The sequence below is a fragment of the Pholis gunnellus genome (genome assembly GCF_910591455.1).
Source record: "Pholis gunnellus genome assembly, chromosome: 3".
Classification (NCBI taxonomy): Eukaryota; Metazoa; Chordata; class Actinopteri; order Perciformes; family Pholidae; genus Pholis; species Pholis gunnellus.
Genome location: NC_136529.1, coordinates 17,547,651 through 17,572,848, shown reverse-complemented (window position 1 = coordinate 17,572,848; position 25,198 = coordinate 17,547,651). Strand labels below are relative to the sequence as shown.

Below are 25,198 nucleotides of genomic sequence, written 5' to 3'. Positions count from 1 at the left end.
ATGAATACTCGCGCTGCAGTCCGGTGCCTTGTAGGTGTGTGTTCTGGCATGAGCCACTAGATGGAGCAAACTCTCTGTAAAGAGGAGTGTTTGTGTGACTGTACCTGTTTGGTTAAATCTTCATTTTAAACTCACACGCTGGACTAATGAGCGATACACTCTCTTGACATGAAATGGAGGCTTACAGTTCACAGTGTTAGGTCAACGTTTGACGTGGGTTTTCACCCACCGCCTCTCAGCGATTGGTTGTGTCTTGTCTCTGATTGGTGTGTTTTTGTGTTCATCAGACTGTAGTTACACCTGTCACCTGGAGTGTGAGAGCCAGGTCCAGCTGGACTGCAACCGGAAGGACAGGGAGCCTAAAGAAACTCCATCTCCCAGAAGACGCTGCTCCTCTGCAGCCCCTCAGCACAGGGTGAGCATTCAAATACAAAAGAGAAAACTCACCCAGCAGAAGAAGAGGTCGTGGAGAACTATTTGTGGCATTTTTAGGGGCACTACAGAAGAGCAAACACATTCATCTACAATTGAGTGCGTTAAACTTTGTGAGTGTGTGTGTGTGTGGTGCAGAGGTGTACATGAGTCACAATTGGGTAATGCCAGGGTTCACTCTGCAGCATCTCTCGTAGCCTACACTCTTACATAATCCTCCTCCTCTTTCACAACATGCTGTCGCTCCACCTCCACCTCAGTTGTCTACTTGTGGATTTATATATGCGCTCATCTTTTTTTATTTTTTGTCACAGAATGTTCCCAGGACAGAATATGCTCCGTCACATAAACATCTGACGTGTCTCCATCTGTCCTTTACCTGCTCTGTTGCTCTCATGGCCTCCATCCTCCTCCTCCTCCTCCTCCTCCTCCTCCTCCTCCTCCTCCTCCTCCTCTTGGAGTCTCTCTTTTCATCTCTCCTATCCTATATTATCATGTAGTTTGTAGTATGGGCACTGATGTCCTGACCTTTAGCCTTTTATATACGAGTGCAAACTAATACATTTCTCTGTAGGAACTTCCATAATGGCAAAGCTGTGTTAGCTCAACCAATTCTCAGATGCTATGTATGCTAGCGGAATACATTTAGTCATCCGCTATTTCAAACGTTAAACTCAAAATCTATTCATACTCGTACTGTATGAGCCACAGGATACAGTAATTATGTATAATAATTATGTTAAATTCATCCTCAAAATAGTGCTTTGCCCGCTCTTAGTGTATGCACATGTGAGCGCGCATGCTGCTCTTGGCAGCCCAGCCTCAGTCACCCACGCAATGTGGTCCAAACGCACACATAGCGTGCACAAAAGAAAGCTGGATAACCCCACAGGCCTGCAGCAGAACCTTGGCAGCTACTCTATGCCGAGGGGGCAGATAACCAGATTTAAACCCCGGGTAGAGTGCCAGGTACTGCTTTTGCACACAATTATTCTTGCCCTGAAAGACGTTAATGGGTATGGCGAGAATTTGGAGCAAACAAAAAGGGGATAAATTGAGTACATTCTACTGAATGTCTTTTACCTTTCAATATTCCACATGTACTGCAACAAAATTATTGTCATTATTGTCAAAATGTGTGGTCATTTTCAGCTTATCCCCTGCTACTTCTTCTTTCCGAGTGTAATGACCGTGTAGTTAAAGATAATGAGATGAAAGTCAGAATTAAGTGAGCGTTGATGATGTCTGTCCTGAAGGTATCTGAACTCTCTCTCCACACTCCAGTGTTTTTAGTACACGAGCACTGCAGACAAGAGCAGATATGACAGTTTATTTCCTGCAGTCCTCTTTCTCCCCTTTTGTGCGTGCGTGTGCGTGTGTGTGTGTGTGTGTGTGGGTGGTTGTGTCCCCTCTGTCTTTACAGGCCCTTATTGTGTGTGCATCAGCAGAAATTGATCCACTTTTCCCTTTTAAGCACATACACTGCTGCAGTCACACATACATGAAGCACACTGGCCGGGCTGTTATTGACATGAAGCCAGCAGCAGTGTTGTTCAGCATGCATGTTTATTTATGCGTGTGTGTGTGTGTGTGTGTGTGTGTGGCATCCCACCCCCTGCACGCTGCCTTCTCCCTTAGTGATTTTACTGATGGGAGTGAGGAGCAGAGCCACAGGCAATCAGTCTTCGGCTGTCTCAAACCTGACACAAAGACACCAGATGAAAGGGTGACACACTGCCCTTGCATGCTGCAGCCCTTCACCATCATATGGGTTTACCTATACTCACGCGTGAGTGGATTTTAAAATCATACTGCACGCACAGAAACAGCACGTGCGGACAGATGATCATATGCGGCATCGATCTCAGCAGTGACAGGGGCATTAGCTGCTTTGTGACAAGGCGGGTCACTGCCAGAGTCAGAGGGCAGATTGCAGGATCAGCGTTAAGGTTAGAGGTCACCGTAATCCCGATTCTGATGGCAATCATTCATTATTTTTTGTAATCTCACCTAAAGCACATGTGAGCCGTCCCCTCCGCCGAACAAAGGTGACATGCAGCTGTGGAGGTGATGTTGTACTTCTGGACTGTATCTGTCCCCTGATTGGTTTGGATGTCCATAAAGTACATAAAAACAATAGCCCTAAATATGGCATGGTCCAACACAAAAGCCACATGTTTATAGTGGTTGTCATGGCTTCTAATAAACCGTTGCATCCTGCTGCAGAATCTCAGGATCTCACTGGAGAAGCAGCCATCTTCCCCCAGCCTCTCTGCTGCCTCCTGTCACTGCTGCTCTTACGTATGTAACACAAGAGCCGTGAGGCTTCATATCTCTCACTCATAAGCATTTCTCTTTCTACTTAACCATGCCGCTCTCTCTCTCTCTCTCTCTCTCTCTCTCTCTCTCGCTCTCTCTCTCGCTCTCTCTCTCTCTCTCTCTCTCTCGCTGTGTAAGAGGAAGTGGCCATGCTTTGCAGGGTGCAGTTGCTCGCAGGAAGAGAGAGAGAGAGAGAGAGAGAGAGAGAGAGAGAGAGAGAGAGAGTGGAGGGAGAAGGGGGAGGGAGCTGATAACACACTCAACCACAGATGGTTGAGCAAGGCTGCAAGAGACTGAGGGAGTAAAGCGGGCGCAGAGACAGACAGACAGAGAGAGAGAGAGAGTGAGGAGAGGAAGAAAGAGAGAGAGGCAGAGTGGGAGGCATCCGTCTCTCTTGTAGTATTGACAAAGCATCGGCGAGAAGAGGAGAGAGGAAGGATTAAGGAGTCTGTGAGCGTCTTGTTGCTGCAGCCAAGAGATCTTCTGCTGCTGTTTACTCCGGATGGATGGATGCTCACAGAAATAAATGCCGGACTTGAATTGAACCGTTACATTGTTTTCTTCGCAGTGGTTCATCACAGAGACACAGACACAGGAAATGCAGGATGTGGTATTGCATGCATGCCTTTATGAGCGTTGGATTGTGGGTATAACAGGGGGGCTGTCAGGTGGAGCGTGGTTAACTTGAAACCGACCTGTAAGCTGACTCCAGGACACCGGTGTGTGCCTATGTGTGTGTGTGTGAGAGGGTTACATACTGTGTGTACATGTGTGAGCTGCAAGTGACCAGGTACATATACTGTATGGTGTGTCTGTGACACCGGCGTCACACACACACACACGCACGTCAGGAGGAAGTGACTAGCCTGTACTCTGTGCTCTCGGATTTCCTGGTCCCCTCTCCGGTGGCACGCAAAGCGCCGAATCTGAGCCGAGTTCACCTGTCTCGCCCTCCCCGGCGTGACTTAAACTCTTCTGGATGCATCAGCAGAGGAGCGCTGACTTTTTCTGGATGAGAGAAGGACAATTAGACGCGCGTGGACTCTGATTGTGGGCCGAGTGTCACATCAGCCCCTGCGCTTTTTGGAGATAAAAAAAAAAACAGCACTTCCTCAACGTGTTGCACCGGTGCTCGGGCGCCGTCTCTGGACCTCTCCATGACCGTCAACACAGTGCTGACCCCCTCCATGACCAGCAGTAACAGCATGAGCAGCGGGTACTGCAGCCTGGATGACGAGAGCGAAGACTTCACTTTCTTCACGGCCAAGACCTCGTTCTTCCGCCAGCCCAAGCACGCAGCCAAGGTACAGAATCAGGGCTACGCTCCCACTGATAGATGGAAGTGTAAGAGTAAAAAAAAAAACTCGGATGGGGTCTGATGGGTGGGTGTTTCCGTTGGGCTGGGAACCAAACTGCCATTTATATCAAAAACATGGTCCCAGAAAGCAGAAGTGTGGGGAGGAAGTGGTGGTGTTTGTGCATTCTTAAGTGGGCCTCTAGGTGTGTGAGAGTGTCGGAGGGGGTTACTGTCATACAGCTGTGGCGCCACGTTGATCGCGCGGCCTTGTTCATCAACCTTGATGCCGTTTTTAGCGGCTCATCTATCACGTTAGTAGTGACCGTTATAGATTCAGCATCACTGTGTGAAAACAGTTTGGGGGGAGAGAGAGATAACTTTTTTTTTTTATCTCAGACTAGTAACAACGATGGACAGAGATAATGTATCAGAGACACTGAGCTAATGATGGCAGCCTACAGATTCCATAGAGGCTTCTTCTGCACCGTGCGTGGGAGAGGTTTCTGTAGAAACAGAGCTCATACTTTTGCACTAGAACAAGTGTGTGTGAGTGTGTGTGTAGGGCAACTACTACTGTGTAGCAAACCATTTTCCTAGTTACCATAGCAACTCTGGGTTTTGTTGGCACTCATTTGCTGAGATTTGTTTTTAGTCTACTGTACGTTGTATTACTTCACACATAATTGTGTCGGATACTTTAGTTTTCGATATTGCCTGCTCTGCACGGTGTACGGTGCCGCTTGTTTTGTTGTAAAGGTGACTGAATGATTTCCTGTAGACAGATAGAAAAGTTAAACGTGTAACCGGGTTGCACAGAAAGCCTGCAGATGAAACTCTTGACTACTACACAGACGTGACATTTGCATTCATGTAAAACACACGCAGCCCTCTTTCTGCTGCCCTTGTCCTGACAGGGCCTTTGCTGTCTGACTTGGAGAAGGTATAATCTCTGAATAATTGACCGGCTGTGTTGTCAGCGTGTGGAGTTAGGGTTGTGCTGAGGCAGAAGGTGTATTGGGGTTAGCTTGTCTGGGCTTAAGTCGTCGTCCGTGCATGTGTGCATTTATGTACACACAGACGCACAGGGAGACAAACAGTGGAAGGGGAGTTCAGAGCTTCTTTTCTTCATGAATTATTTCCAGAGCTGAGCCTTTTGCTCCAGATTAGCCAGCCAGCTTTAATGTGTGTGTGTGTGTGTGTGTGTGTGTGTGTGTGTGTGTGATGAGCAGGAGGTATGTTCAGTTCATCCTGGTCTGCTTTTTGATGCAGTAGAAATGAATGAGTTACATCGCTGTATTTTTCACATACACATTTACAGCATGACTGTCTGCTGCAGTATCTCATACACTCCACACATCAAGCAATTAGTAGGAAACAACGTGCGTAGAGGTGGACTTAATACAGTACTTATTATAGAACTGTTCTGTATCAAGTATGGCTTTTGAAGTAATGGTAACTGATGGTTAGTTATGTCACAGATAAAGCCTGTATGTACAATATACTATAAACTTTAAAATATGATGCACAGCTTTACATTACAGCGCCATAAAAAGTAGATTAGCACCACTGGGATCACATACATCAGCTTGTGTGTGTTCTCCATCTTCGCCTCCTCGTCTCTTGACCCAGTAAAGGCGTTGCGCCAACGTGTGTGTGTGTGTGTGTGTGTGTGTGTATGTTAATGCTTTATCGTTGAAATTTGAATTTTTTGCTCTGTATTATTTGAGTATCGTTAGTTTAGTTCAGACAGCGCCGCCGTGTCCTCAATCTTGGCCAGTTGTAACAGATCCTAGACTCCAGTGTTACCTGAAGATCAAGATGTCAATCGCACACACACACACACACACACACACACACACACACACACACACACACACACACACACACACACACACAGGTTTGACTGAAGCAGTCAAGAGTGAGTTCAAGTTAACAAAAAGGTTGTCAGGTTTGGCACATGGTTTCATACGGACTACTTTGCAGCCACATTTTCCAGCAGTTATATGACCTCTCTTGTCTTATCTCATCAGAGTGAGAGCATCAACACTTACTCAGTCACCCTGAGGGGAGTGTGTTTGTGTGTGTGTATCTGTGTATCTGTGTGGCATGTGTACATGTGTGTGTGTGTGCGTATGACCGTTATGTAACAGCGTATCTTACACGCTAAAGCTGCTTTACATCTCTCTGAATCCTCCATCATTAAACCGGATTAACTGGCCTGGACCTGTCACCTGTAATATTGTTATTATCAGACCATGACCAATCATTCTGTTGGAACACTTATTGCTAGAGGCTAATGCTTTCTGGGTAAAATCGACCTTTAGCTGTCACATCCTTTCAGTGAAGAGAACATATTTAAATCACTTGTGTCATCGGGTACACTGTTTGCCCAGACGCTCCCTGCCTATCACTCTGCATGTTGAGTTACAATTAAGAACTTATAAAAGTGCTAAATGCAGAAAAACCTGATCGTCTGGCGTACGAGATAAGAACATTTTAAATATAACATTAAAAAAAATAAGTATCACTCTTTATTCTCCAAAATGCACTCTGGGAATATAAATGATTTTCATGTGTTTTCTATAACCACAGTTCAGACTGCTGAATTATTTTTCGGAGATCTCTCTCTGCTTCTGTGTCTTGCCGGTCATTGGCTCTCTCGTGACCTGGTCCAAGCAGGGCAGTGTCCCAGGACTCGTGGAACTCTCAGGGGCGGAAACTGCTCTATTGTCCCGCTCTATTGTCCCCTGACCACTGACTGGTCTGCAGAAAGGGAGGGCAGGGCACTGCCTCTGGTACATTTAGAAACTTGCATACAAACGCAGGAATTCCTGCGAGGTTCTTTTCACTTTGTTGCCTTAGACTGGGAGGGATTTTGCATACAAGTCGTCTCCTCCGTGCTCTGCCACGCACACTTAATGTTTTATTATTATTTATTATTATTATAACCAGTTTTATTAAATGTGTGTGGATTTATTTGATCAGCGGTCCGATTAGTACACTTACTGATTCCTCGTGAATATTTGGAGATGCAGAACCAGAGCGCTGTGAACTAAGGTTCATTTTTAAAAATGTTTGCGTCCTAAGAGGTTTCAATCGTTGAATTTGTGGCGTGCTGTGACCATAATATCAGCCGCTTTTACTGCTGTTTCACTGCAACATGGAAAATGACTACGATAGACCGGCCGTAATTGCTGGAGGACTGGCTGATGAGAAGTGTGGAAGAGATAACAGCAGCAACAAAAAGAATGAACAATGTGGTCGACAAAACTCACAAGTCCCCCTGTTCTTGCTGTTCCTATTCACACATGGACACACACACACACACACACACACAGAGAGAGAGTTCAGTCCTGTTATCTATTTCCAATCGTCAGTATTGAAATTTGAAATATTATAATGTGACCACCTCTTTTTGATGCTGGGATGAGCTAAACTGCACTAGGTGTGTGTGTGTGTGTGTGTGTGTGTGTGTGTGTGTGTGTGTGTGTGTTGTTGCACACACAGAAACACACTCATGCACTTACACACTGCATCTGTGTTGAATGAAAGTGTGACTTCATCACACAACCCGAGGACTCCCCTACAGAAATGATTCCCTCCCTGCATTCTCTCTCTCTCTCTCTCTTTCTCTCTCTCTCTCTCTCATTCTCTCTCTCTCTCTCTCTCTGCCCCAGAAAATGCAAACGAACAAGAGAAGGAAAGAAAACCTGCTATTGTGAGATAGAGAGGATGCATCCCACTGTACTATAAATAACCCAGTCAAACTCTGTGTTGCTAAGGCTGGCTCAGCAGCCGCTCTTTCATCATTCCTCACCCCTTACTCGCCTCTTTCACTGCCTCCCCCTCTTCGCCTCCTCCCTCCTTTCATTGCTCCTTCCCTCACTCCCTCTCTTTCTCACTCCCAGTCAGAGAGGGACATGAGTGAGAGGGAGGCAACGCTGTCAATATTCTCGTGCTGCAATGCTGAATGCCTGATTTGCTCCATTGACAAACATTTCCCGTTGAGCTGAGGAGGAAGAGATAGTACAAAGTCTGTTAGAAACCCCCATCAGCTTCAGGCAGAGAAGCAGGTGTTCCCCCTGATACAGATGGATGATTGGAGAAGGAGGTGTTGTCACAAGTAGCGCAGGAAGCAGCCGAGATCCTGTTTAGTCTTGTTTTCAACCTAATATAACACCTGATATGCCTGCAATCAGTTAGTATACTTTAAAAAAAAAAGGAGGGCTTCTCTTGATTCTGGTGTATTTCGATATCCATTCATGAACTTGAGTCAAAGCAAGACAGAGCATTTGATTTTTACACGGACTTGTGGAGGAGGAAGCGCCATCTGCTGGTTAAAATAAAAGATGACAAAACTACTCGATGTTTGAACGCTTCTCTCATTGCCTTTCAGCCGAAGGAAGCAAAGGAGGAAGATGAGAGAAGAACAAAGGACCTGTCAGAGGAAGAGGTGTGGACAAGGATAGAGGAGTATAACGCTCAAGTCTCTGAAAATGGCATGAAACTGGTGAGTTTTGAACTATTGTTGTAGCTGCTGACTGTACTGTGTGATATAATGTCAAACTAACAATGCAACTACATTTTTTACAACTTCCTTGCTTTGATGAATAGAAAGAGGAAATTGAGCTGGGACATAATGTAAAACAATATATACAAAAGTAGGAACAAACATAAGTTGTTAAAGACTTAAGATAAGAGAGATAAGAGCAGTGAGGTATTGATTTGTTTTCCCTAATAAATGACGTGCAGGGAAGTCACCATTAAAGATGCATGAAATATTCTACAACAGTTTCATCATAATAATGTAACTTCTATATACATTTTTTTGTTTTTCATCCTAGAGGTGAAAAAACAGTAGTTCCATGTTGACTTTAGAGGAATAGTTTGACATTTTAGGAAATATGGTTATTGGCTTTATTGACCACACATCATTCTTCTTTCCAGTCCTGCTATAGTGCACATATCAACACCGATATGTGCCTCCACTCTCTTATCGTCTCCCTCTTTCTCTCTGTGCGCTCAAGGCTTCAGACGGATCCTACACAGGCTTCATTAAAGTCCACCTGAGGCTCAGTCGACCAGTCACAGTCCCCGATGTGGAGGCGGCGGACTCGGAGGGAGAGTCCCGGCAGACGGCTGGCCGCACTCAGGCACCGTCAGAGGGCCAGGGAGGGACGGACTGTGGGCAGAGCGAAAAGAGGACATCCTTCTACCTACCATGTGACTGTGTGAAGCAGCTCCACATCAGCTCTCTGACCACCACCAGAGAGGTCATCCAGGGCTTGCTGAAGAAGTTCATGGTGTTGGACAACCCCCGCAAGTTCGCTCTGTACAGGCAGACGCACCGCGACGGACAGGGTGAGGAAAAGACGCCCAGTTACTAGATCAACTGCAGAAGACGTGTGTAATACACAGCATTGAATGATCTTTGTGCTCCCCCTCCCTCCAGATCTGTTCCAGAAGCTTCCTCTGTATGAGCGTCCTCTTCTTCTGAGGTTAATAGCCGGGCCTGACCCAGAGCAGCTCAGCTTTGTCCTGAAGGAAAACGAGACTGGAGAGGTGGAGGTTAGAAAACACCCATATTTACCTGTATTTATCTCACATTTTGTACATGCTTTAATTGTCATAAAAGGGGAATTATACAGGTGGCTGAGGCCAATTCCTTTTTCTTAGACAATCATAGAAGGCTAGTAGCGGTATAATAATGTGTGTTTCTCATTCTCCGACAGTGGCATGCGTTCTCTGTCCCTGAGTTACAAAACTTCCTGGTAATCCTGGGGAAGGAGGAGGCGGAGCGTGTCCGGACAGTGGCGCAAAAATACGCCGTGTACCGACAGAAGCTACAACAGGCCCTTCAACAACATGACCCCTGACCCCTTCACCTGTTAAACCTTACGACTTTAACCCAGGGAGAGAGACTGACTCTTTGAACGCCGACCCCCTCAAGACCCGTGATCTATTCAGAGACCGGAGCCAGAGCTGATCTCGTCTCCCACCCTCCACACACATATACACCCAAACATACAGTATATCCACACACAGATGCATTCCCTTTCTCAGGACGCATACAGGCCCCCCCCCCCCCCACCTACACCCACCCACCCACCACCCACACATCCACTCCCCGAGGAGAGAATAAGGGGTTGAAAGCGACGTGAAAGGCTACAGGGTGTGTGGTCAGATAGCTGACACACACAGAAAGATCACAGCAACACAAGATCTGAAGCTACAACTTGAGATCTCATTCGGGACTGATATGAATCGGTAGTGTTTTTAAAGATTCCCTCTTCTTCTGCTACTTCTGCTGCTGCTACTGCAAGTGTTACTTATGCATGAGTGTATTTCAGCTCAGCCCCCTGCACATAGAGCTAGAAGTAAAAACGGAAGGCATGATTTCTTTTGGATGGAAGGACAATCATACTGAGGGTTCTTTTTTAATTCTTTTGTCTTGGAATTGATGTTTAGGGTTATCAGCTGCTGTATTATATCTGTGCTGGAATATGAGACGTGTGGATTTGAGAGGGAGGTGTTTGGGGTCGGGGCTGGAGGCAGAAGGCTGCGTTTTGCTTTGGATGAAAGAATGGAAAGTTAAGAAAGCGAGATCCATTCTCTGATTTTTCTCAGGGAGCATGCGTTGAGCAAAGAGAAAACCTAAGGGAGGCAACAAACTGAACACCCTATTTCAGCCGACTTTGTCCCAAATCCCCGCCTTTTTTTCTTATTTGTCGCTATCATTGTATTTTCCTACTTTAGCGCCATGTGAAAAGACTTCGATCAGACCCAGTTACCACTCCCCCCCCCCCCCCCACACGCAAACCCAAACTCTTCTCAGATGATAACTGTGATTTCCTTTGACTCCCTAAATCCCCATCCAGCCAACTTTGCATTTGCATGGACTGCTGAGCGAGGCAATCCGCATATCTTTTCAGATTTGACACTTTATTTTAAAAGTGATTTTACACTGTTATTATATGGGTTGCATTTGAATGTGAGGATTTTTTTTTTTTTTACACCAAAGTTTAGAGGGACAGATATATTGAGAGGATTTTAAAGGGATAAGAGACATTTAGAAGTTTATCTAATTAAAAGTGGTGTATGTAAAAAAATAAAATAAACCAGCTTCTGTTTTTGCACATAGAGATGCAGGTCACTGATCAGCCCACATCTCTGTGGGTGGGCATGCATTTCTGCTTCTCTTTTCTTTTCATCTCCCCACGTTACACTCCAAAAAAACAGAAACAAAAAGTATATACGATTCATGATAATGGCTATGATGTACCAATGACGTGTTTGCAATGCATATGTATTATGTAGACACTGGAAAAAGAGTGATGAGGTTTAACTTTGTTCTTACGATGATTATTAGTATTCTTTTGGTATCATTCCTACTGGTCAGCGTGTGTGTGTGTGGGTGTGTGTGTGCGCCTGCACTCATCTAGTGCAGGGAGAATAATGTGAATTGTGTTTTATAATGAGTGTCTGTGTGTTCTCAGCGCTCCCTCATTGGGCCTCTCTTATCAAGTATTAAAAACATGCATTGAGTGCACATGAAATACAACACACCACAACTGCAAATTAGGATTGTTTTGGAAAAGATATTTAACATGCATGCATCATCAAATGAATGCATTGAACCAAAGCATTCACTGTAATCATTTCCCCCACATTATCCATCTCTTACAATAGAAATACTGATAAATGAGGCCCGTTGTCCATAAGCACATGCTGCTCTGTTGATTATGTTTAACGCCACCACCCAAAGCCCAAGCTGTTCCTGCTGGCAGTGCCTTTTGTTTCACGTGCCCCTGTGGATCTATGTACGGTGTGTTTCAGCGCACAGGTGCCTGAGTGTATGTGTGGGTGCTTTTGCATGGTGTGCAAATCTGTGTTTCTTGGGTGGTGTTGACATTTTTCTTTCTTTCCAGCACCCTTAATGCATTTGTCTATCCAACAAACCCTCTGTATGGGTCGGCGTGTGTGTGTGTGTGTGTGTGTGTGTGTGTGTGTGTGATTGTGTGTGTGTGTGATTGTGGTGCGTGTTATTTATTTCATGGTCCACCTCATCCCTATGATTGATATTATCTCAAGGATGATGAGACTTAATGCTTTTTTTCCTGCAATTTATTTTGTTAAATTTGAAGAAGTGTGTGTGTATAAATATAGCAGTAGAACTGTACAGAATATCACAATGAAATAAAAAGGTCGTCCCTTTATTGAAATGTTCTCGTACCCTCGTGTGTTTGGCTTCGACGTGGCTTCACTGAAGAACACACAGCAGTATAAAACATTACTCCTCCGCATATTAGGTCTGTCTCTACGTCATGATGAGGCCCAAAATGGTTCCCTTTGTATGGGTGTTCAACCCCAACATGAGCAGAAAATCACATCATGTAGACATTTATCACATCACATGAAACATTTAGGAAGCTATAAGCCATGGGGCGTGTCCTAGTAGAAATCCTGAAGTGATCCCAATCAGTTGCCTTGACTGAAAAGGCTTTTTTTTTATAGTTCTTTAAAACAGGGTTGGGTTCTAAAAAAAGATAAATAATCTACACTAGTTCAACTTATCTGTGTTGGTCTGTCCAGCAAACGTTTCTTTGAGCTAAATACTTAATTCAAACCATCCAGTGAATCAATAATTTGCTGTTTTTACTGATTATGTGCACATCATCATCATATATAGACACTGTCACAATGTCATAAAATCTAATCCACAGACACTAAAATCTTGTGACTTTCACGATTTTAATCGCCCGTGGATTAGATTTATTTATCCATACATCTTAATAGAGAGACTACAAGCATCATTAAGTGATTCAATGATTTGAACAGAATATATTGTCCAGACATGCCCGAAGTAGAAAGTGCAGTAGCCAGCTTGTATTACTTTCAAACCCCCAGCAGATGGCAGTATCTCATCTAAACTGCAGGTACTATCTTATTATGCAAAATATAAACTGTGTGTTTGCACGCAGATGCACTTGTGTGTGATTTTGTTCCCATGTGTTGTGTTATGCTCGATATGATAAAACACCTATTTTTTTTTGTTGCAGTGGCACAGTTTTACACAATACCTTTTCTGATATATTGTGTTTTCAAAGGGCATTCAAAATGAGGTGTTAGACTAATAAATCCCCACAGGTGTCGGTGTCTGTCACAGGCTCTGAGACCAAATACAGCCAGAACCCACAACCCCCACAAGGACCTATAGGTAGCTTTGCACCTGGTCCACTCCCCTGCTGTGCTCCTAAATTCACTGGCTGGGATTAAAGTGCCGATTCATTCACACACTTACACCTTGAACCCTTTCGAGAAGAAAGTGCAATAAGCAAATCAAGTTATAGGCACCGTCACCCTACTCTCACTATACACCACCATCTAAGAATAATCAGCAGGGTCAAGCTGGCCTTAAGGGCCACCTAAAACTGTGTCAGTATGCTTATTTATGGCAGCAAATATAGACAGACCCCTCTTCTCACCTCTGAGAAAGAGCTAAGATTAGCATGACCCTCTGCCAAGCATGTATCACTGTCTGAATTTAGACTGTTCCCCTTCTCATGCCGGCCCGGTCTCACTCCGTCTGTCCTCTGCCCTGCCCCTAACTATATCTATCCCTGTATAGATCTCCATACCGTATCCAGTTTCAGTCCACGGTTTAGCTTTCCCGACAGGGTACGCAAACATCAAGGTGTAGGCCTAAGGAGAGGTCCTGTTTGGTCTATAAAAAGTAGAAAATAAAATGTGAAAAATGGCTGTCACAATCCATTAAAAGGCCAAGCTGATGACTTACAATAGCCGGTTTCTTCTGACTGACATTTCAAAAAGAACCACCAACTACTTCCAAGAAGTCAGAACCACTTTTACTCAAAAAGGACTTTTCTGTTGATCAAGTAATTGATACATGGAGTGTTTGTGTAAAATGATTGGCACATGCACAAACATTTGGTACCGCTTTGTAACAGGTTTATTAGTTGTAACAAAAGGCCTTATTAGTGTTAATAAATAATGTACTAATGCTTTACAGAACAGTGGGCCTTAATAAAAGCAACTCTTTATAAATAATTTGTCTTTTTATCTTTTCGATTCATAAGGCGCCAATGCATTGAATGACCTCTGACCTTTTAAAAACGTGATGCAGAGCTTGGATTTAGACCAATCAATTAACAAATGATTACACTTACACCCGCAGTCTTGGATTATTGTTATTACCGGTACTACTCTCTAATGATGATTTGTCACCATTTATAACTACAGACTGAATGCTAATTATCCTATATTAAGGATCTATAGCTATATATTTGATGTGTATAACCACATACATAACTGAATATGTGATCATGTATTATTACCCCTTTATCAATTACTTCACTTGAATGACAAGAAAATGTATTTGCTTGAGCACACTCCACCATCGGCTCCTCTGCAGAGCTCCAGGTGGCCGCTGCGGGGCGCCCTTCTGCTGGCTGTCTGGATGCTAAGCACCGCCCCTCTGCTGGCTGTCTGGATACTAAGCACCGCCCCGCTCCCTCCCTGTTTGCCTGCTGACTCCGGGCTCACTGAAGACGCCCTTAGCAACAACACACAGCTGCGTCGAATAAGACACTTCTACCAACGGAGAAGACGGATTAAACACCGCCGCTTTATCGCACCGAGTACAGGCGAAGCTTTTTCTGCGACGGCGATGCTCCGGTTGTCTCTGCTAACATGGGGCTCGAGTACAGCTAGCTCGCTAGTAGCCTGTTGTGGCTAGCCATCCCCGAAGGCGAGCGAAGCTGTTCCCGAAGGAGGACACAGTCGTGGGGGGTTCAACCGAGTGGTAGCATCGCAGCTTTGCTAACGACCAAAGTCTAGCTAACCGGGAATAAGCACGGGAATGGTGCTCGGGATCGACTCACTGTACCGACAGAGAAAGGCGAGGGGCACGCGGGTCAGACCACCGAGCTGTGATATTTGGACTCAAACGGTTTTTAACAGAGGGGACGGCTCTCGCGCGGACGACTGTTTTTGTGACTGTGCGAGCTAGCTGGCAGAGCTAGCCGAGAGAAACGACCCCCACAGGTTTCTAAACTGCAGCCCAGGCTAATGTTAGTAGCACGCTGAATACACAACTCTGCTTTTAATAAGAGAAGGATAAAACACAGTTAATGCCCAGACGAAAGCACGCTAACCCCCAAAGGAGAAAATAACCCGAGTTATTTAATTAAGATCACAAGTCAAGGGGTCTTTGGACGTATTAGCAAACACTAAACCGATCAACGGTAAAGTCATAAATGCTGTTAGTTAACTTTGCTTCGTGACTCTAGATTTTAATCTGTTTTTTCCACTTTTTTTTTTTGTTATTCGGGATTTTTTTGTTCTTCGGATGCTGGCATCACATATTAATTGCAATCATGATGATAATAAGCAGAAAACCAGAGGGCCCAATAGCAACAGGTAACGTTACCCTCAACAGAGTGCTGCAGTGTTTGTTTGTGCTCTTTGTTTCCTAACTGTTGTCCACGTCTTGTTTAATGTCGGAGGTGAAGGGATTTAAACAGTTAGCTGCCAGCATGGCGTTAGTTTCAACCTCGAGCTCCTCTTGTTGGCATTTACAGAAAAACCTTCCCCCTAAAATGACTTTGATTGACAGAGAACGGCCAGATGTCGCTTTCACACGAGACGGGTAGTAAACATGTTTTCTTTTGATTTGCAACTCCGTCTCGATCACGAGACTCGTATGTGAGTGTTTTGGAAGACAGACCCAGGAAGCGCTGCTTGTTTTTCCTGTCGTCCTGCTCGTAAGCATTCATAGTCTTATCAACGTTTTTACAAGCCTTGATGTTTATGTCGGGTACTTTTTAAGGTGTGCCAAGGCCGTCATTGTTGTACTTATTGTATATGTATATGGGCCCTGACCTCAGGTGTGTGTGTGTGTGTGGTGGGGGGGGGGGGGGGGTAGTAACGTTTGCCATTTGTAGAAAACAAATGTGGGGTACTGTAACAACTTCGCCTACTTTCAAGAATCGCGAAGAAAGGAGGAAAGAATGTCTGAAGAGGTGAAAACAGCAGCAGCACGTGTAGCTTATGTCGCTGGAGGTTTGAGCATATCAGAGAAGAAGAACACTGTGTGACATTGCTCCCGAGCCGCTGTCAGATGGTGCACATTGGACATATTGTCAGCAAAGAGACATTTTGTCCAGAATATCAGGAAGAGGAGGACCAAACGCTGTGACTTCACTCCCCCCCCCCCCCCCCCCCCCCCCCCCACCCCACCATGCGCGCGCGCGCACACATGTTTTATGACACATGATCTACTGTATGTCTGCTTGCTTGAACCTTGTTCTTTAGCCTTTGCTGTGCAGAAGTTGGTTTTCTCAGTGTGGACTGCCCAACGCCAGCTGGACACAGTAGGCTGGATGTTTGGTTACATACACTTTTAGGCTTTGTTTGATTATTGTTTCCCCTTAACACGTTTGCTTCTGATGTTTCACAGGAAGTGTTGAGCCCCCGCTGAGTAATAATTAGGAGTTTTGCAGAGGACTAATGAGGCCCGTGTGTTGCCTGATAATGTGTGTGGAGCACTAATGCCTCTGTTTACTGGGCTGTGCAGGTCTAATGCACCTGTATCCAGGCAGCAGGTCTAATCTGTCTGCTGACGAGCTCACGCGGGGGACAATGTCTCTGATGCACCTGCACACTCTCAGTGACTCGCCAGAGAGAACATCAAACCTACCACCGTTTGGCCTTTTTTGCTAATGACCTAATTCAACACAATAGCCCTGTAAATGGCTTACGCTAACAGCATTACTTCTGTTGCAGTGGCAACTTGTGGGCTAAACGACCGTTGAGACGAACAGCCGGCCGATGGAGGCTTGTCATTTGAGTAACTGGCTTCCTCCCACAGTCCCAAATGCTCGTCCATCTAGTCGGTGTCATCTCACGTTAGTGTGCTTGGCACGGCGCCGCAGAGGTGAGCTCGTGCACACACACACACGGCGCTATTGAACGACAAGCACCCGCATCCTTCCACACGGGCCCTATTTCTGAGCACACCTGGTGTGTGTGTGCACTGCATGACTCGGCCCGGGCGGACAGATGGACAGACGGAAAGATGCTGTCGTCACACCGGCATCTGTTACCCCTATTAGGCCAATAATACCACTTGCAGCGCTAGCGATCTGGGACCCTAAGCCCTATCTAAGCTGGTCAGGTCGGATCTCTGGCCCGGGATACAATGTATTGGGAACAATAGATACAATGGACGTGTCTTGCTAATAATGGCCCTTTCACTATAAATGTGGGTTAGGATGTGGTGGCAGGCAATGTGCATTCCTACTGGGTTACAGAGACCAGGTTCGTGGGATCTGTCCTGCTGAGGTTAGCTCCTGGGTTTTTTTTGGGCCACACCAAATCATTGGTTTTAGTCTCAAGTTAGTCGTTGGAACTGGGTGATTGATGAAGCAATTGATTGGTTTGAGCCACCAGGGGATTGTCTGCCTGTGGAGATTAGATTGCGCTCTGTAGACGTTGCCTCTGGACGTCATCCTCGGCCTTTATCCCCGAGTGCGTCTGTGTGGCAGACTTTGATGATTCCACGTTATCACACTGAATGGTTTGTTTACCTCTGTTCCTTCAGCTCGCCATGGTGATGGTCTCTATGACTCGTACATGAGGACAGACCACATCCTTAAAGACGAAGCGGATACAAACAGTCCGCCTGGGCTGCCCCCTATGCCCAAACACACAGTAAGTACACACACACACACACACACACACACACACACACACACACACACACACACACACACACACACACACACACACACACACACACACACACACACACACAGTCGACAAGCCTTATTTCCTGTGCCGGAGCATGCTGTCTCCAGACATCCTGTTCCTCAGAGAGATATTCCCCACTCAGCTCGCTCCTTTTCCCCTCAGTCTCGATTTGCAGGCTTATCTTTTTTATCTCCAAACTGTATAATTCAGTCAAGTGTTTATACCCTTCAATGAGAGTAACACGCGATCATGTGAGTAATATTGATTGACTGCCCGGGGGGGGGGGGATACGAGGCTGTGTGTTACAGAGGGCGATCCTCTGTGACCGTGTCAGATTAGCTGAAGGGAAGTAGCCATTTTGTGTCTCCCGCTAAAGCAAATGCTGAGATCCAACAGCAACTACCAACCACGGGAACATTTGTGGTTTGAATGTTCACAGGATGCAGATTTACACAATATATGTACGTGCTGTAATATATCTACTCGGGACAGTGTAGTGATGCACATTTACGGGTATACCAGTAACTCCCATCAGTAAGATTCTGGTCATTAGATTTTGAATTAAGTTGTTTTTTTGTTTTGTTTTTATTTTCATTATAACTTTGAATACCATTTGGACCCTGGTCATACAAAATAGGCATATTTAAGACATCCCTGGTATCAACATCTGATTTTTAACATGTTTTACATGAATATATTTATCAACACTTAAAAGATACCCCTTGTTGGATTCCTTTCCGCTATGTTTGCGTCTCTGAAAAGCCCCGTTGGCAGAAAGTGCACAGGCAATAATACGCCATCGACCTCGCACACCAGCAGAAGAGAAGAAGGTTGGTTTAATATATTGTTAAGGTTTATTGGGCTTGAAAATGTGACCCACAAACAAAATCACCAATCAACCCCCCCCCCCCCCCCCCCCCCGTCCTCCCCTGCTTCTCTCTCGTGTAATCCTGTCGCTGTGTCCTGCACAGAGGTGCGGCCTAGTTCTCTCTCCTAGCCTCGTCCTCCTTCCTTTGTATTCTCTGTCACGCTCACAGAGGTAATACCCTCTGTAGAATGTGACCGACGGCGGCTCGCCCCAGTTCAGCTCGTTGTGCTCGGAGTGGCCTCGTGCTCTATTAAAGTAATCAACCGGATGTCGTCCCCGGTCCTTTGTCAGAGGAAGGGTCAGACTGATACCGTACATTGTAGTAGTAGTAGCAGCTCCGGGATGAGAAAAGCACACTGAGCACGGAGATTAGCTCTCCTCCATCTGTTGCGCCGTGCAGATTTGCACACAGAGGACTCTCCGCCCTCAGTACGACTTCATGCTAAAGAAGATTCACGCTCCAACAGCGGCTTTCATTTCCAACACTGGTCACTTTTCAAAATGCTTTTTTCTAATTGCGCACCCCCCCCCTCTGTCCGGTCAATCAATAATCCATCACAGTAGAAAGCTTTGATTTTTGTGTGTGTATCTGGGTGAAGGGGCTCAATCGATGACATTCCCTGTTTTTATAGTACAGCTTTGGGACAACAGCTGCGTGGGATCCTGGGTCAGCCGTGGGGCTGTTGTAATATATGTGACTATATGGTTGCATGTATGGAAACTGCATTCCAGCTCTATTTTAGGGCTCAAACATACAACACAAACGCGCCCCGAGCTCAGCCCTCTCAACTTGAATATGTCAACGCCTGCTTTTTAAAGTATGTTTCCTCGTTGTCTTTATCGGCCGACATGGTTTCACGTCAGCTGCGCGTACGAGCCGAAGCCACGAGCTCCACGGTACAGCAATCTAACGGGAGAAAAGAAAACAGTCCAAAAATGTCCCGTCCAGCAGATGGGTGAACCCGCACTGCCGTTTAAATGAGGAGAGTTCATGTAAAATAGAGCGCGCTAGAGCCTCTCTGTGTGTCTGTGTATAGGAAGACCACGCTGAGTTTACGTCTGTGTGTCTTATTAACTGCCACACTGCTTCTACAGTGTGGGAGTATAATCTAACTTTAATGACTGTCATTTCCCTTGAGCTCCATCATTTTGCGGAGGGTTCTTTCCGCTGGTGAGAGAGCGAGAGACGGATAGTGAGGAGGGAGGAACTCCTGGGGTTGCTGAAACAAACAGGCGAGAGTACGACTCGAGCTTTCTTGAAACTCTTCTAACCTTTTCAGGTCGTCCCAAGCAAAGGTGGATGTGTCACTTTTTAACGTTTTCTCCGCTAAAATATATTCAGAAAGGATTGCTAAATGTAAATGTTATCCCCATCACTCAATTCAAACTTAATTGCTTTTGTTTTGTGCACTGAGGAGTCATTTTGAACCCCAATCAAAATATGCAAATCCTTTTTTAGAAGAAGCTAAAAGCAAGACTTTACAAATTAAGAGATTATTGCAATGCTGAGCAAAGGATTGCCCGAACCTTTTACCCTTTAACAGCTAGCAAGCCAACAAATAGGCGTGTGGTCGTTTTGCATGAGTTACTAGCACACTCTAGTTTTGTTTATCTGTCGTAACTCTTCTTTGCTTTGCAAAACAAGCCTCAAAGACTCATCAACTCTCTTTGGGTGTGTTTATTTATTTAATACTGACATGATTCAGGCCAACAAAAACATATATTTTGTGCATGACTACAGTCTCTTCTGTTGCCTCTCAGTTAAGAGCTTGCGGGCCACATGTGTCACTAGTCTGTAGACCAGCAAAACAACCAACAAAAACACTTTTCACTCTATGGAATGCATTCATACAACACAAAAAGCGACATGTCTCCTACACCATGAAGTACAACGTGTACACTTCTGTTCGTAGACTGAATAAGCTACAGTGGAGGATTTACCAGAGGGATTTTCTAACGGCTTTCTTTTTGTCCATTGTCTTTCTCCAACAGGTCGTCAGTAACAAGACCGTAATGAGGGATCAGGTCACTGTGCGAGGTGGTCAGCTGAAGGTGAAGTACCTGTACGAAGACTCCACCAACAACCGAAAGGTCAACACCATAACCACAGGAGCCCCTCACAACAGTGGGACCTCAGGTCAGACGCCCAGTAAACCTGCCCCGTCCTCCAGCCTGTCCAAGGAGCACAGTGTAGACAGGTGAGACAGATCCAAACACACAGACACCAAAAAAAACCGTCTCGCAAAGCATGTTAATGCGGCCAAAGACGCATTTTAAAAGCAGGAGGGACGCCACTTCAGTCGTTTCAACACCGTGTTTCTGTCATGCTTGTCTGACGCAGCACTGAATCCAGTAAGGGCTCCGCTGATTCCTCCGGGCCGAATGGAGTCGGAAGTGGAGGGAACAGTGGGAAGCTGTGCGGCCCTCTCACTCCGGACCAGGCTCTGAGACTGTACCGCTCTCAACTGACCACCCTGGAGCAGACGGAGATCCACTCCTACCCAGACATCTTCTTCGTGGGACCCAATGCCAAGAAGAGGCCCGCAGTCGCCGGAGGCACCAACAACTGTGGCTACGACGACGAGCAGGGTGGATACATTCATGTCGCCCACGACCACCTGGCGTACCGCTACGAGTTCCTCAAGGTCAGACACGAATACAACAATCGCGGTCGAGTGTGAAACTGATAACGTTTGTCTCTCGCTGATGTTTAGCTAACCCAGTATTTCTCTCCCCCTTCAGATCATTGGTAAAGGCAGCTTTGGCCAGGTGGCGAAGGTGTACGATCACAAACTGCAGCAGCACCTGGCTCTCAAGATGGTGCGCAACGAGAAGCGCTTCCACCGGCAGGCGCAGGAGGAGATCCGCATCCTGGAGCACCTGCGCAAGCAGGACCGCAACGGCACGATGAACGTCGTGCACATGCTCGAGAACTTCACCTTTCGCAACCACATCTGCATGACCTTCGAGCTGCTGAGCATGAACCTGTACGAGCTCATCAAGCGCAACAAGTTCCAGGGCTTCAGCCTGCCGCTGGTCAGGAAGTTTGCACACTCCATTCTGCAGTGCCTGGAGGCCCTGAGCAAGCACCGGATCATCCACTGTGATCTGAAGCCAGAGAACATCCTGCTCAAGCAGCAGGGACGCAGCGGCATCAAGGTAAGACGCCTGACACATGCATGTGGGGGGGGGGGGGGGGGGGGGGGGCAGTGAAAACCAATGACGGGATTTCTACATTGATCCTTTCCTCTCTTCTTCTCTCTGCCAGGTGATTGACTTTGGCTCCAGCTGTTTCGAGCACCAGCGGGTGTACACGTACATCCAGTCTCGCTTCTACCGAGCTCCAGAGGTGATCCTCGGTTCCCGCTACGGCCTTCCCATCGACATGTGGAGCTTCGGCTGCATACTGGCCGAGCTGCTGACCGGCTACCCGCTGTTCCCCGGCGAGGACGAGGGCGACCAGCTGGCCTGCGTCATGGAGCTGCTGGGCATGCCCCCGCAGAAGGTCCTGGAGCAGGCCAAACGGGCAAAGAACTTCATCAACTCCAAGGGCCACCCTCGCTACTGCGGAGCCAACACCTTGCCCACGGGGGCCACCGTGCTCACGGGCTCTCGCTCTCGCCGCGGCAAGATGAGAGGCCCCCCGGGTAGCAAGGAGTGGAGCGCTGCGCTCAAGGGCTGCGAGGACCCCACCTTTACTGACTTCATAAAGAAGTGTTTGGACTGGGACCCCTCGTCTCGTCTCACGCCGATCCAGGCCCTCAGACACCCGTGGCTGTACCGGCGCCTACCCAAACCTCTACCGGGGGCCGAGAAGAGCCAAGGGGCCACTGTGAAAAGGCTCGCCGAGCACCACAGCACCTCCTTCCCCTCGCTCCTGGCCAAAGGGGGGCCCGGCTTAGGCGGCGCAGCCGTCAACAACAAACTGAGGAGCAACATGATCGGAGAGTCGGTGGAGGCCGTACCTCTTCGCACAGTCCTACCCAAACTTGTCTCCTAGAGAGAGAGAGCCCCGTGATCTCCTCTCTTCCTCCTCTGCACTCCTCAGGAGGAGTCAGAGCACGGGACAAAGTGGAGACTAGCTCTCGTTTGGTTGTTCTTTTTATTTGTTTTCTACGGAGAGGTGTCGACACCCCCCGGTTCCTGGTTTTAATATTAGCTGAACAGAGAGAAAGAGAGACAATAAAAGAAACGCAGTTTTTATATAGAGGACTTCCTTGAGCGGCTGTGGAGTTTGTGTATACAGCCATTGATGAGGTTTGATTCTAAGACGATGTTTTTTAACTTTCTGGTATGAGTGGACGGCTCTCGAAAAATGAGCAAATGTTTTTAACCTGCGTGTGTTCTCAACGTAAGTGGGGTGTTTTGGTAAAACACACTCAAGCACAGCTGCACTCGCCTCGCGCCACACTCTTAACTCTCAGAGGACGCCTCCCTTTCCTGGCAAGCGTGTGTTTGAGTGAAACTTGAAAAGGGCTACAAAGATTACTCGTATCACTTTAGAGTTGGCAAAGCAACGCTCTGTTCAGCACAACGTGATTTGAAAAGAAAAACCAGAATCAAGCGGTAGCGTTTGGGGCCCCGCACACACTGAAACAGTTCTCCCTCATAGAAACAACGGCAACGCCTTCACACGGGGAACGAGGGATTGGCATTATGTAGTGAAGGATTAGGAAACCGTTTTCTAGCAATAAGTCTTCACTTCTTTGTCTTTTTCTAGTGACGCTCTCTTTCTACCTTTTTTTTTTTCTTTCTGATCTCTGGTGCTTGCATGTCAGCTGGATCTGTGATGTTCGTCTGTGCGTGTGCTTTAGCTTCGTGGTGCTCTGTGGGAGGCACATTGAGAGGGCGTCGGGCAAACCTATTTACAGTCCTCCTCACAGCGTCCCTATATTTGAGTGAAACGTCTGGGGGGGGGTGAGGAGACCGTAGCTCAAACTCCAAACTGTCACAAAGGTATCGCCGCCACACTGGTCACTTCACACACCGAGTCGGCCTCGTGAGTCTGGCTCACATAAACTGATCTATATATATATATATTAAAGAGAGAGAGAAGGAGAGAGAAGGAGAGCTGCAAGTCATTGCACATACTCGCCTTAGGGGTGGAAAGTTTGTATCAATGCCCCCTAATTAACTGTTGTTGTCGGCAGTGGTGCATTAATCCTAATGGAGCAATCGTGCAAGGTGAGACAGGTCATGGGATAAGAAGAAGAGCGGTATGTTTAATATGAGCCAAGCTGTGTTTTTTTTTTTTTTTTTTTCTTTTCATTTCAGGGGGTGTTGTAGAAGAGTTGACAGGACGGGCCAGTGACTGAGTGTCTTTACGGTACTGAAGGAAGAAGAAGCGTTTCTCAGGGAGACATACTTGATACATCCCGTAATCGTATTTACTATGTTCCACTTACAGTCCCGACCGCGGTTGAGCATGCGTGTAGTTCTGTCCATTGAGAGCAAGAGAATGCGTACACGAGTGCGTCTGCAAAGGGGGTCTGCATGCTCCACAATCTGACCTAGATTCTCTCTCCCCCCCCCCACCCCCACCACCACCACCTCGGTCTATCGTCTCTCACTCTCGTCTCATGTAGGGCACGGAACCTCTTAAACTCGCACGTATACATTGAATTATGGTGCTGTCCAAAATGCACACACTCACAGACACACACACGCACACACACACGCACACACACGTCAGGTGCACGTTGTATGGACCACACCGCTCAAAGAGTTCTTTCTCTCGTCCCTCGTTTCCCAAGTGAATCTGTCAGGGATTTCTACTCTGTCTCTGTTTTTTTTGTTTTTTTTATAGAAGTGATTTCTATTTGCTATTCAGTCCAGAATATCAGAGGATGTAAAACGCGAAAGCTGAAAAAGAGAAAAGCAGTATACTGTCATGTTGTACCTAGTGGTGTGCGTTAGTAGGAGGGTGTTTGGTGTTCCAGCATGAAATCACAACCTGTTATCAGACCGAGTGACTACGAGAAGAGAAACTGTACAGTAACCAAATGAAGTTGTGATAGTTTCTTTTTCTAAGGAAAATAAAAAATGATTATTAACTTACATGTGCTGCTCTGGGGTGATTTCTAGTTTTTTTGCCCATGGTTTCTAAAATCTGATTTTGAAGCTCAGTTCTGCAGGAAAGCTCTCTGCAGAGATGGTGAGACAATGGATCAAGAGAAGACGTTCCTCATGGGTCCCCTGCGTTTGCTACGCTCCACCTGGGGCCTGTGTTATGAAACAAAAGTGTCTCCAGGCGGCCCCCCTGGTTCAGTCGGTACAGTGACTCACTATAAAGTGAGTTGGGTTTCAGTCCGTGATTAGGTTACAGATTCAGTGAACACTGGGACACTGATGAGTCAGTGGCCTGTGACACAACTTGGAGGCAGCGTGTGATCCTCGCACTAACTTGTTATCCTGCACTGCCACGGCAGTCATGAAGAACAGCGCGTTAACGGACCAAAGCCTGTGACGGAGACGTGAAGATTCCCAGTCATGGTAGAACGGGGCGGTGCCAA

General features: G+C 46.5%; 2 protein-coding genes across 4 annotated transcripts in view; both read left to right on the top strand.

Moving 5' to 3' along the window:
• rassf5 (Ras association domain family member 5) overlaps positions 1–12,221 on the top strand; it is a 27,183-nt gene extending 14,962 nt beyond the window's left edge. The window contains exons 2-6 of the mRNA XM_079156537.1: positions 288–415; positions 8,445–8,558; positions 9,076–9,409; positions 9,501–9,616; positions 9,781–12,221. Coding sequence (XP_079012663.1) covers positions 288–415; positions 8,445–8,558; positions 9,076–9,409; positions 9,501–9,616; positions 9,781–9,924 — 836 coding nt within the window. The 3' untranslated portion in view covers positions 9,925–12,221. The remainder of the gene's footprint in view (positions 1–287; positions 416–8,444; positions 8,559–9,075; positions 9,410–9,500; positions 9,617–9,780) is intronic.
• A 2,397-nt stretch (positions 12,222–14,618) lies between these two features.
• dyrk3 (dual specificity tyrosine phosphorylation regulated kinase 3) lies at positions 14,619–24,737 on the top strand. Of its 3 annotated transcripts, XM_079156592.1 has the most exons (7): positions 14,619–15,487; positions 16,644–17,003; positions 17,670–17,779; positions 20,679–20,884; positions 21,028–21,331; positions 21,429–21,845; positions 21,955–24,737. In XM_079156592.1, the coding sequence occupies exons 2-7, from the start codon at positions 16,898–16,900 to the stop codon at positions 22,684–22,686; spliced, it is 1,875 nt and encodes a 624-aa protein (XP_079012718.1). In that variant the 5' UTR covers positions 14,619–15,487; positions 16,644–16,897; the 3' UTR covers positions 22,687–24,737. The 3 variants fall into 3 exon arrangements, with proteins under 3 accessions (XP_079012718.1, XP_079012719.1, XP_079012717.1); XM_079156593.1 differs by lacking the exon at positions 16,644–17,003; XM_079156591.1 differs by lacking the exon at positions 14,619–15,487 and having other exon boundaries at positions 15,974–17,003.
• Positions 24,738–25,198: the final 461 nt, after the last annotated feature.

Coding starts and splice junctions, on each gene's coding strand:
- dyrk3 (XM_079156592.1), top strand. CDS start 16,898: ATGGAGGCTTGTCATTTGAGTAACTGGCTTCCTCCCACAGTCCCAAAT. Junction 17,004..17,669: donor CTTGGCACGGCGCCGCAGAG/GTGAGCTCGTGC, acceptor CTGTTCCTTCAG/CTCGCCATGGTGATGGTCTC. Junction 17,780..20,678: donor CCCCTATGCCCAAACACACA/GTAAGTACACAC, acceptor TTTCTCCAACAG/GTCGTCAGTAACAAGACCGT.